This window comes from Halyomorpha halys, unplaced genomic scaffold (genome assembly GCF_000696795.3).
Source record: "Halyomorpha halys isolate HHAL.00 unplaced genomic scaffold, Hhal_1.1 Scaffold1289.1, whole genome shotgun sequence".
In the NCBI taxonomy this organism is placed as follows: domain Eukaryota; kingdom Metazoa; phylum Arthropoda; class Insecta; order Hemiptera; family Pentatomidae; genus Halyomorpha; species Halyomorpha halys.
Genome location: NW_027108374.1, coordinates 256,424 through 269,903, shown reverse-complemented (window position 1 = coordinate 269,903; position 13,480 = coordinate 256,424). Strand labels below are relative to the sequence as shown.

The following is a 13,480-nucleotide window of genomic DNA, read 5'->3' as shown; positions in this document are numbered from 1 at the left end:
AAGTTACTTTACAAAAATAAAGCATTGTTAAATTAATGTTTTAGCGAAGTCAAAATGCATAATCTCAAGAAATATCTGTCTAATTTGAAAGCACCTTTTGTGTTAGATAGACCGTCTTCTTAGGAAGACTTTAGGGTATATAGCATGACGCTAAGACTCACAGTAACGGTACAGCAAACTTTTTTTTATCATCTATTTATTTTTATCTACAAATTATAACATATATACAACAAGTAAATTTGCTGTAGGTGACATAGTGACATGATACAAACATGTGGAGAATCTATCCATTGATTGAATTCCACTGACATTTCTAGAGGAGAATATCTCGAGGCCATCTTCTTTTCAGACGCCTAGGAGGATTATTAGGTAATGGAGAAGCCAGGATAGAAACAAGTGGATTTGGGTGGTTGGGAAGTTTTCCATGAAAGGATTGGTATCTGGTTCTTGCCAACTCGGCAACATAAAGGACATTGAGGTCGTGATGGATGAGTTGATTTGTCACAAAGTAAGGAGCATTAAGGATTTTGTACTGTAAGGATTGGATTTGGGAGGAATTTGATGGTTTAGTGGAGCCTCATAGCTCAATTCCGTATGTCCAGATAGGCCTTATAATTGTCATGTAGATCAGTCTTTTGTAAAGGATTAGAAGTTTTGACCGTTTGTCTAGTAAATGTTGTAATAGTCGGAATCAACGAGCAGTTTCCTGATGGATGACTTGATTTGTGACAAAGTAAGGAGCGTTAAGGATTTTACGAAGGATTTTGGGCTGTAAGGATTGGATTCGGGGGAAATTTGATGGTTTAGTGGGGCCCCAAAGCTCAACTCCGTATGTCCAGATAGGCCTTATAATAGTCATGTAGATCAGTCTTTTGTAATACAGCAAACGTAACATGAAAAGCTTCCGTAGATACAAGGCTGTAATCTTGACATGACAATTCATATGATTTTTTAGAGGTGGTTTATATAAGGAAATAGACGAATAATAATGTTTGAAAAATAACTACTTTAAATGAGCAAAACATTTTTTTTTAAATCATATTTTTCTTTATAAAAGAAATATATCTGTTGGAACATTGTAGCTGTTAATTGCAAATATAATTAAGTTCTCAACCAGATTAAACATAAACTATGTAAATCGGACCAAAATTAGCAAATTCAAGTGTATGGTATAGTGCATCTAAAATGATTTTTCCTGTAGAGAAGGCAACTCGCGAGGATTTGTGATGCCCGTTAGCCAATGGGTGGGAGTGCAGAACCCACCCGTTGAAAATACCACGTCAGCAAAAGCGCGATATATTTTCTTAGAACATCGCGTGAGGCCTTGAGCCTCCACGGTCTATCGCGCCAATAATTATAACTCGTTTCTTAAGATTAATTGTCTCAAGGTATCATTGACTGAGATTGTTCCTCATTGGTTTTTACTTTGTTAGCAAATATATCGAGAACACTGTTCTGACTTGCTAAGAGTAGTATCTTCCAAAAAGTCATTTTTGAGATTTGATAATCATTTTGCTCAGAAAAAAAGCCTCTTTAAGTTTAAATGTGTTGTGAAACAGTTACAATAATTTTCTTACTTTAATGTTTTAAAATACAGTATATATTTGGTCCTAGAATAGGATTAACATATAATATATCCAGTAATTTATGGCTCTTCATAACAAAGGATAGATAGGTTGAAACACTCTCAGCCTCTCTTTTTATGAATTTGGATACGTTCATAACCACATTTTTAGTTTGAAAGTAGATAGTTTATCCTCTATCCAATTTACTTTACATGATAAACTTATAATCTTGCAACATTAATGAAACTAGTTTTAAAAATCTGATAGAGGAATTTCTATTTGTAAAGTTGCAAAAGTTGCAGAAGAGAAAAGGAAAGGTTAGGAAAGATAGACCTTTGAAGTGAGTAGGTCTGTTCCAACAACCACTTCTGACTATCCAGAACTATACGGAACATGCACAGCGGAAAACACGTACTATGCTTGTTCCATACAGTTCTGGATAGTCAGAAGTTGTTGGGACAGACCTAGTGAAGAGAAGAGGAGTGCTGCCTGGAGAACGTTTGCCACTACGCATCTCTCTCCTCCCTTTACTCACAGGCAAACCCATCTAAGATGCATTAGAACATCATTTGCATTAGAACTGCTATTATTTTTTAAATATTCACTTGTGGTTCCCATGGAAACTTCATATATTTTTATCTACTTATACTGCTATATAGAAAAAAAGAGTTTGTTTGAACTCGTTAATTCCAAGAAGTATCTGATTCGAAAAAATCCTTATACGACCCATAGAAACGGAGCAGTAAGCTTATAATAAAAAGATAAAAAACGATGTTTTTTAATTTCAGGCGCTTTTTATATATTGCTTCATTAAAGCCTCCTCTCCCCGTTTCGAGCGAATATTTCATATAAGACCGTCGCTACCAAGAGGCCTTAGAAGGGCGGTTCCGGCCGGGAAGGATTGCCTTTTTTGTGTGTAATGATCTCTTCTTGTGTGATCTTAAAGTCTCCTCTTCCCGTTTCTAGCAAATATTCTAAAAGTGATAGAGGGCTGTTGCTCCCTGGGGATCTTAGTGGGGCGGGTCCAGCCGCGAAGGATTGCCTTTTTGAAACTTCAGCCTAATGCTGAATAAAATATCCGTTTCACAGGAATCCTACAACATTGACGTTATGGGCATAGTAAATCTGCTTATCAGACCCTTCAATTGAACTACTTCTTTGCATGCAGTACCAAGTTAAAAACATAAAGGTTGGAACATTATGAAATTCCTTAAGAGAAGCACTTTAACTGTTCTTCTAAATACATGATATGTAACTAATTTCAACTCAAAAACAACAAATTTTACTTTCATACACCTATATATCGAATATAAATTAAATGGAAGTAAAATTTCGAATTCCAGTTTTGAATGGAAATACATGTTTTGAGGTCATCTGAGTTCTTACAACAGTGTCTCAAGAAATGGTGTGTGTATTAAAAATTACATTTTAAATAATGCACATTTAAATCATTTACTTACTGATAATTTTTGATAAACCATTCTGTCGCAGAACTGGACATAAATACTGAACCACTCATATAAAACTAAATCATGTTATATGGTAAAAAATTTTAATTTATTTTTCCCTGTCTGGAATTGGTTTATTCTATACAGCCAAAAATGAACTAATAATACTCTATGAAATCACTGTATGACAGTTTGTCCAAAACCTTTGTTACTGCTCTTATTTATTAAGTTAAATATATGTGATTAACAAATATAGTGTACCATACATATTTCTGTTTTACATTTTTGTTTATATTGTAGGAAGATAGCCAAGGTGGCGGTCAATAAAGGTATCAGAATGTAAAAGAAAACTATGTATTGTTAACCAACGTTTTGCCTCACTTTCCAGGGCTGTCAGATTGAAACAACGGACGACTTGTGTAGATTACGAAGATGATTGAAGTTCGCCTTGTGGAGTGGGAATTCCGATTTGAGCAGAGAGAAGCTGTTGGGTAGAAGTAGAGTAGAAATACCTGAAGAAAAAAGTGGCGAGGAAGATGATGGCGCTGCCAAATTAGAAGAACGTTTAGAAGTGATAATCTGAGCGCTGGAGTTGTGGATACCTAGTGAGGAGGGTTATAGGTCGGCGATTTTGAAGGTGGGAACTGTGGTGCAGAGTAGTAGTTTCTGTGTCTGTATCTTGGAGGCCCCGTGTTTGCTTATTCATATTGGAAGAAGATAGTTGACCGAATGTTAGAGTTTCAAGCACGAAACGAAAGGAAAATTGGGAATTTTAAATCCAATTTCATTGTTTAAACATTGAGAGTTTCGTAACTAGAGATAGTCAGTTTAGTTTGAAGTGTTGATACACTATCTGCATCAAATCGCCTTTATTTGACATTGACAAAGATTGGGAACTATCGTTACGATCTATTAGTTCTTGAGAATTGGTCTCTCACAGATTATGAATTTACTCGGTCTTTCTCCCATATGCATTAACCAAAACACTTACAACACTTATGCGGTCTACATAATGAGGCCAAAGGAACTTATGTTGGCACTGTTTATGATCGTTATCATGAAAAATTAAATGTACCTAAATAGGTAATTATTATTATTTTTTAATTTTATTTATCTATTGTTATTTTATTTTTATTATTGTTTTAACAGCATTTGAAATTGAATGAAGCCCTCTAATTAGGAGGTAATGTAGACAACTCATAGATGCATCGAACCTAAGAAAACAGACTATGCTCACAGCTAAAATCAGGCATATAAGATCAGACTCAATTTATGTTTCAAATAAAATCTTAAAATATCTAATTTTCACTGCATTTTAAAAATTAGAAACTGTCAATATTTGAGGAAAAAAGAAATAATTAAGAGAGAGTAATAGTTCTATTGAATCATTATAAAAGTTAATTAATTAATTTTTATCATCATAAAAAATTAAACATCAAAGCTCAGATTTTATATGAATACCACAGGGATATATTATACATCAGTTCATTATTAGATTATTATAATTAGTATTATTTATTATAGAATTAGAATAATTTATAACTCTTTTCAAAACTACGGTCTATCTTCTAAAATACAGGATGTTTAAAATAGTTATTAAAAATTTTAAGGAAAAAACAAATATTGTAAATCAACTTAATGGATTCCATAATTTAGGCCTTTTTTAATGAGTAATTCACCCTGTTTTCTCAGTTATTGTCCATCCTTCAGTGCTATAATAAACCCAGTTTCTCTTAAGACTCCTCATAGCCATTCGTCCTGAAGAACTTTCTCAAAGGCGCAAAGAACATCGACGTGTATGTATTGAATACTGGTCATGAAGGAGAGAAATGAAAAATCGCATTATATGAATAAATTAATTTTTAATTTAAAAAATAAAATTAAGTATCAATCTCACATTTTTTCATTAAATTTATCTTAAGTATTTTTTAAGAATCTCTTAAGTTATGATAATTCTAAATCTTAGATATTTAAAATTCTTTTTTACATTCGTGTTTTTAAAATATCTGTACTGAATTAAAAAATCGAAAGACTTACCATCCGTTACAAATCAAATGGATTTAACACTGGGAGCTATTTAAAATTTCGTCTTGATAATGTTCAAAGAAGCTGTTTATGATTTATATATTAAGGTAGTATGTTAAAAAGGAAATTTATTTAGTATATTATCTATTACTCTAAATTTAATTGTATAAAGTATCAGGGTGTTTGTGTTTGTTCCGTCTTCAAGTAATATTATTCTGTACGGTTAATTTTATGTATTTCATTTCTTAAATTTTGTCTTTAAAGTTACATAAATAAAATGTTATGATTACAAAACATTATTTGTAATTGTTTAAACAATGTTTTGTAAAACGTTTTAATCATGTAACTGTTAACACAAAATTTCAGGAAAAAAAATTAACCTTAAGTAATTTATATTACCAGAAGATGATAAAAATACCTAAAAACGTTTTAAAATTAAATATTAGATAATATTCTAAATAAAGGTTCTTTTCATCTCACCATCTAATTACATAAAGATTTTTTTCGTATCTTCAGAAGGTAAATTTGATTTTTTTTTTCTTGTATCTCTTTAGTATTTTCCCATTATTTTTATCACGTCGTTATACAAAAGTATTTTTACATCTCTTGCCCACATGAAGTCCAAATGGTTAAAGAAGTAGAAAGGCACTACTCTTGAGTCACTGTTTTGGATTTTGGAATTCAACTTCATAACATCCTGAAAAGAAATAATTGATTGTAATAAGTCGTTCCTTTAACCTAAAATTAATATAATTTATTTATTTATTATAAACAATTTTTTTAGGGTTGTTTAAATTCTAAATTGAATTTTACTGAAACGAAAAAAAAAAGTTTGCATATATTATGTACACATGTAATTGAAACATGCATGTGTTTGTGGCAACCCAGCTTATTTAGACAATAACTTTTAAACAAACCACCTATTTTTTCGTTGATCGTGCAACGTTATGAAGTACCCATATTACTTCATGATAACAATAAAGTTGATATAATAAAAACGTAATTTACAGACTTACTTTGACTCCAGATAGCCAGTCATTACGCGCATAGTGAAGCATAACTGGCGTTGAGATCTTGCTTAAGTCGTATTCTGGTGGATCACGGCTATGATATCTTTCTAAATTACCAGTAGTTCCATAATCGAACTGTTGAAATTTATCACCTATTAAAAAAAAAATAATAAATTAATAATATAAAATTCATATTAAAAATGTGATATGCTATAAGTAATATTAAAATAAAATGTTTATGTAAAAGGTCAGTATTATTTAACCATTGTTGAATTATTTTTTTTTCTTTTGGTTATTACACACATTTAAAAGTAAATGATTTATTGTCGCTGTTGAAGCATTGCTGTAAACAGAAAGGAGTTCGCACGTGAAAACAAAAGTAGGGGACGGAAAGAGACGAAATTGATACGACATCCATTTAGCACTAATTCTTAACATTTCTCAAACAGGATCGGTTGTTTTCAGAATTTTTTTGTGAGCCAAGGAAAATATTTTGTAACATGAAATCTTCCATACATTTCATCAAATTCAAAGTTATAGAGTCATCTCTACCATATCACTGCTTCTTAAAGAAACTGAAAAAATTAATTCCTTTCATGTCTATTTATGTTATTCATTTATTTAACACAAGATCGGCGTGGTGAGCCGTACATGGTGAATGTAAGACGTACATTTTTTTTTAACAATTGATTATGGGGAGAGGGGTTATAAAAGACACCCCTAACTATATACAACGTTATAAATAAAACAAAAAATCAAGATAAAATAAATAGATCAAAATAATGATTCTTAATAAAAGATGAAAGTAAAGTTAATAAAAAAAACAATGACATTTATGGATTAAACAAAATAAATAATTGACTTCTAATGGGGAAAAAAAAACAAAGTAACTTTAAGAAAAAGATGAAGAAAAAAAAATTAAGAACAAATAAAAATTTAAAGTGACAATAAAAGAACTAATAAACATAGAATTTACAACAGAATGTCCTGCAGCAGCTTGGGCTTCAGTCTTCGGGTTGTGGTTGGGTTTCCTAAGTTCTCTTCTCTTTTAACTGTAGGTAACTGGGAGTGGAATTTTATGAATCGTTTTTTGTAGTAAGTCGTATATTGATTACATTTTTAGTTCCCGATGCAATTGGCTACTTCTTACAATTCAAGGAGCATCCACTCCAATTCTTAGGAATTTATTTTGAAAATATTGTAATTTTTTCCTTTTTGTAAATGATACTGCTGCCCAGACTTACAGCCATACATTAGCAGTGGCCTAAAAATTATTTTAAAATTAATTCCTTTCATAGGAATTATCCGAAATCCCAAGATTACTATGAAGAATATGGATTTCGGGAATATAATTTTAATTCATTTAAATCAGCAAGAATCTTTGTAACAGCATTAATAATTCATTTAAAATACATTATATTTTATAAAAATAATTCCACTGTTTTATTAACTTTATTGTATATGCATGTTTTGTTTTTCTGTTCCTATGCGAGTGAAGAGAAGTAAGAAATGATTCAGGGAAAATATAAGGATCATAACGGCTGCGTCTAGCCTCTTTCGCTTTTTATATTTGTGCGAATAAATTTCCATTCGTGATAAACGGTTGAATGTTTTAATAATATCTAGATACATAAGCGTCATCGTTGTTATTATTAGAATATTTAAATAGACATAAAAATGAGCCAGAATCGTTACTTACCACTCCTAGCTATCTGAGCAAAATGTTCCAGCTGCTTTATCGATGTTCCTGCCGGGGTATAGTCCAAGATAATCGGTATCAAAGTCTAAAAAAAAAATATGAGTATTTTAAATAATATTGTTCAATTTATATATTCACTGAAAATTTAAAGTTTACTTACCACGTTCAGTTCTTGGGAATCGTAACCAGCGATTACGAAGAGAACGTTATCACAGATTTTCTCAGTAAAAGAATGAGCTCTGCACAGAATCCTCTCCAGCACATGGATGTACCAATGGTCGGCCAAGAACTCGTGTAAATTCATCATTTCTGCTAATGCCTAAAGTTTATAAAATTATTAAATCGTGAATATGGGCCATTCTTACAGAAATAGGTAGGTATTTTTGAGTTGAAGTTTACAACAATGTATTCCAAACAAGCTGAAAAAAAAACAACTTGATCCTCTCTTTGACACTTTAATTGAAATTCATTATCTATTCAAACGAAAACATATTATTTAAAAAAAAAAAAAAAAAGGAATATCGGGATATCGCTGAATAATTTGTTTTATCAGACTTAAACTTTAAAGTAAGTTAAACTATACCCAAAAATTTGGTTGATCCTTACAAACGCATAAAAAACAAATATATTGGTAAATATTGGAGTACTGGAAAAGCTGAAAACTATTTTTAAAACTTGCTTTAGGCCGTCATGACCGTACACTGGAATTGACAGGAGAGAGGAATTTTTGATCTATGGCAGAATAATGGCTGTTTGTATTTGGGTTTTTTTTCTTACATGAAACCATCCTCAAGATCTTAAAGTTGGGAAAATAGTGCCAGGATAGGACAGAACCATGACATATCAGCAGAATTAATAAATATTTACAAAAGAAATAGTTCACCGCTGAAAGAAAACATTCACCTGTAGATGAAGTTTCATATTACAATTTAATAATTTTCTCAGCTTAAAATACATAAACAGGATGCAACAAAAGGTAAGGACTTCACTTACACCCCTTTCTGTGGGAATAATGATCATAATCATTGTTTAATTAAGAAAAGTAAATAAATATTAATAATTGTAAATAAATAAATAATAATAGTCAATAAATAAATGATAATAGTAAATAAATATACAAATTAGTTAATTAATAATAGTTTAATAATTAATGGGAGTAAATAGTTACCCACTTAAAGTATCTAATTTCGATATAAACCAATTCATCACCCTGTATAACGTACTATTATACGTTATTATATAATATATATCGTATTGCCATTAGCATTTCCTTCTATTAATGGGCTATTACTGGAATTTTAAAACTCAAACCCTCAAATACAAACCATGAATTACTAATATTCCAGGAACAATAGTTAATGGGTTCAAATAAATCCTGAACTGACTCTGTCAAGATGATAATTATGAGAAAACAATTGAAACCAGTTTTATATGTTTTTGAAAAATATTGCGAAGTAGCAACATAGTAAAAAAAAAAAATTAAAGGTGATGAAAAGTTATTGATTTTTTAAGATGTAAAAAAAAAATTGTTTTTCATGAGCCAAAAAAGTTTATGATAGTATTTAAATAACACAACAAAAATATGCTTCAGACAATGGAAATCACTTATTAACTTTCCTATAAAAAGTCAAAAACTGAAATATAGCCATCATTGGACATAAACAATTTTTTTGGGAGATATCAATAATTTAATAACTAACCACAAATTGGAATATGGACTGATTCGTCAAAACAGCCATGTTTAATTTTTGTTTTAACTTTTGACCAATGGGGATGGCCCAAAACACATTATATTTCATCTTTTAAACAGCGATTATGTAATATTTTCGTTATTCAAAAACTATCCTTTTTCATATCTTAAACTTGAAAACCCCCATATCACTGCCCTCGAAGAATGGTGTCGTAATTGGAGGATTAAAATAAATTCCAACAAATCCCATCGAATTACTTTTACCCTACGTCGTAAACCTACTGACTGCCCTACAGTACACTTCAATAATGTTGCCCTTACTCCTGCTGAACAGATCCGCTACCTTGGACTACATCTGGACAAACGACTAACCTGGACTGTTACAGCACTTACTAGACAAACGGTCCAATTCATTACAAAATACTGATTTACATGACAATTATAAGGCATATTTGGTCATACGGCGTTGAGCTTTGGGGCTCCACTAAACCTTCGAATTCCTCTCGTATCCAATCCTTACAATTCAAAATCCTTCGTAAAATCCTAAATGCTCCCTACTTTGTCACAAATAAAATCATCTACAAAGACCTTCCATTTGAAACCGATCTAGCCCGAACCAGATATCAATCCTTCCATTACAAACTCCCTAACTACTCAAATCCATTAGTTTCTAATCTTGCTTCCAATCCGGACAATCATCCGAGGTGTCTTAAAAGAAAATGGCCTCGAGACCTTATATTGTAAAAATGTTTTTAGAGTGCTACCACTGGGTAGTTTCTCTACATGCTTGTACCATACCATTATGATTTACCTGATATATTTATGTACATTTGTAAATATCAATAAATAAATTTTTAAAAAAAAATTGGAAAACAAGATTGTTTTGGCAAGTTTGTTTGCAATGCTGCTACGATTCAGGATTTATTTTGAAAATACAATATTCCTCCTGAATTATAAAAAGAATAACCTAGTAGAAATAGCACATAACTCATGTCATAATACTATATACATTTGTATTAACATTAATATTTAAGATATTTAATTGTGCTTAAATATACAAGTAATTCACACACTTAAAGATATTTTCATAGAAAATAAGAATTCGTACCTGAAGTTCGTGGACTAAGTACGTCAGTGCTCGTACTGTCCCTCGAGTGTGGTCCAAGAAGGCCACAGGTGCTAAGGCCGACATATGGACTACCTTATCGTTGTACTCTGGCCGCATCGAGGTGAGGACGAAGAAGATGGCCGTGCCTTGAGAATGACCGACGTAATGCAGATTCTTGTGTCTCGTCTGGCCAAGAATGTGGTCAATGCAAGCCGGCAAATCGTAATAGCCCATTTCGTGAAAGCTATGGGACCAATACATTAAGCAGGCCATTAAAAACCATAAAACATGAGCTATGATTTATTATTTATTTATTATTTATATTTATTATATAACTAAACCATAAAACAAGAGCTATGATTTAATAAATAATTATTATGTATGTATTTATTTATTATTTATTTTTAGTAGTTATTATATAATTAAACCATAAAACAAGAGCTATGATTTAATAAATAATTATTATGTATGTATTTATTTATTATTTATTTTTAGTAGTTATTATATAATTAAACCATAAAACAAGAGCTACGATTTACTATTAATAAGTAGACAGATAAATCAACGGAAAAACTAACAAACAAAGAAAAAAAGGATTATTAGACAAAAATAAGGATAGATTAGTAGAACGAGATACTTACTCCCTTATTTAAAAAGGATATGAATATAATAAAACAAATGAGATAGATTAATTAAATTCTTAATGAAATTTTTCTAGAGATGGATACAAGGAAATAAAAACCAGGTTAATTCCAATAAAACTGTTTCAAAATAGAGAGGAAAGGCTACTACTACATTAAAGGGTTTTTTTTTTATAAACTAAATGTCTTAAATATTTAAAACTAACATAATTAGTCCGAGATAAAGTAACTAATAATTTTTAAGATAGTATATCTTCTGCTCCGATGTCCTATACAGCTCTCTGGAAGAAATTTAAGGAGAAAGAGTTTATTGATTTTTTAAACTAAATCAACTTTTTTTTTTTTATTTAAGAGAATTAATAATATCTGCCACAAATTAATATTGCTTAATATATATTTTTTGCTTTAAAAAACATTTTTTCGCTTTTACTAACTATAAAAACATTCAGTTTTTATGTCATCAGTATTTTCTTCTTTTTTGTGTCGGAAAAATGAAATATTTTCTCACAAATTAACATCTAAGACCGGAGACAATAAATATTCTTGAAAATAATATCCAGTTAATTAGCTATGTTGATATAACCGATATTTAGATTTATTAATTTGCTTCATATCTTAAATATTTAAAGAATTGTCAGTAAAAATTTATTAATGACCTATTAATGGGATTTTATTTATATCACAGTTAACGCACAATTAAAATGAGTCTCTTGTCGTACTCTATCACTTTAATTAAGTGATTCACACTCGTAAGAATTACGGGAGACTTCTCTTTAAATGTTTTCACTTCTTTTCACAACTCTATACTGACGTTTTCAATTGAATCAAATACAACAATTTACACCAGGTATTAAAGTGGATACTTTTAATTTCGTATTAATTAACTTTTAAAACAATCAATTCTGAAGTTGTTCTCTTTGTCTTTGAGAAATTCCTTACGTATTAATAAATACTAGAGATAGGAAATGTGTTAAAAAAATATGCTCCCATATATAACATCAGATAAAGTAATCGAACAAAAAAAAAAAGTGTTGATAAAAACGATTTTGTGTTGATAACAATTCTGCATTATTTTATGTTTTTTTTTTTTTAGTTGAGGTATGATTGAAATGAATTAACAATAAAAATAAACACCTAAAATCCCAGAACTTCGTTGCATCAGGTTCTTTATCCGGGTTGAGCGATCGGTGTCTCCTACTGTAAGTATTACCTCTGCTGTTAGGCATCCACACATCATATCCACTGTCAGCCAGAATGAATCCTGAAATGGACAAGTTAATTTTTATAAAAATAAATACTACAAAACAAATTCAATTAATGTGTACCTCTCATTTAGAAATCCTACCTAGGCCTTTGTCTGGCTCTGACACGAGCCAACATGCTGAACTGCAGAGGATGCCATGTTGCAATAAGACCGGTCGTCCGACTTCAGAACTGTTCTTGCCATGAGGGATTCTGTGTAAGGTCAGGATGTACCCATCTTCAGTCTCGACCTCGTGTACTTCGAAAGGGTAGCCATGGTTGATAACCAGAGGGGCCTATGTGACACCATTCAATGGAGGTTCATTAATTAAAAATGTTTGAACCAACGAAAGTTAAAAAAGAATTGTTATCGGTCATGTTGACTTTAATAGTACCTGAGTCCGATACTCCTTCTTTTATTTTTTTATTTTTTTAGTTTTCCTATAAATAGCTTCATTTGATTTCAGTTTAACTATCAAACCGCTTTTAGTGAATTTGTTTTGTATTCTGAGGGTTTTATCAAAATAAAGTCCATGTTATAATAATATATTGGATGGTAAAATGGTACAGAAGAATACATTTTAGAGCAGAAAATGACGTAGAAGTATGTGTAAGAATGTAGTGACTGTGTTTGTGGAACAATTATGCTGTTTTTTAATTTTTACATGAAAATTTTTGGTAATTTCGGGTTTAAGTAGGAAACCAGAAATATCATCTATGCCTATATATATTATATACCTTGACAATTTTTTTATTTATCCTGATATAATACTTGACGGAACTGCATTCATATTTTTATTATTACGCCATCTCTTTAAGTCCTGCTTTCCCTTCCACATGAGGGTGGTAAAGCTTGGTTCGGAGTTTCTAAGGCTGAATGTAAATATTGTATATGTATGTATATATATTAGTTACGGTACGGGAGTTACGGAGTCAGCTGTTATTTCAATCTCAGCTGACTGAGGGGATCAGCTGATCGAACGTATATAAGAGATGTACCGAATACAATAAAGCCAGTATGTTACAGCAGTTCAAACGTGTTACATCTTATT

The 13,480-nt window shown here is 30.8% G+C and overlaps 2 protein-coding genes across 2 annotated transcripts in view; both read right to left on the bottom strand.

The window, feature by feature from the left end:
• Positions 1 to 5,537, bottom strand: part of LOC106689175 (lipase 3) — a 15,115-nt gene extending 9,578 nt beyond the window's left edge. The window contains exon 1 of the mRNA XM_067046686.1: positions 5,519 to 5,537. Coding sequence (XP_066902787.1) covers positions 5,519 to 5,521 — 3 coding nt within the window. The 5' untranslated portion in view covers positions 5,522 to 5,537. The remainder of the gene's footprint in view (positions 1 to 5,518) is intronic.
• A 24-nt stretch (positions 5,538 to 5,561) lies between these two features.
• The window catches only part of LOC112210043 (lipase 1), an 18,325-nt gene continuing 10,406 nt past the window's right edge, over positions 5,562 to 13,480 (bottom strand). Inside the window, exons 2-8 of the mRNA XM_024359987.2 lie at positions 12,532 to 12,724; positions 12,321 to 12,447; positions 10,546 to 10,789; positions 7,908 to 8,066; positions 7,748 to 7,832; positions 6,055 to 6,200; positions 5,562 to 5,735 (exon numbers count right to left, since the gene is read on the bottom strand). Coding sequence (XP_024215755.1) covers positions 5,589 to 5,735; positions 6,055 to 6,200; positions 7,748 to 7,832; positions 7,908 to 8,066; positions 10,546 to 10,789; positions 12,321 to 12,447; positions 12,532 to 12,724 — 1,101 coding nt within the window. The 3' untranslated portion in view covers positions 5,562 to 5,588. The remainder of the gene's footprint in view (positions 5,736 to 6,054; positions 6,201 to 7,747; positions 7,833 to 7,907; positions 8,067 to 10,545; positions 10,790 to 12,320; positions 12,448 to 12,531; positions 12,725 to 13,480) is intronic.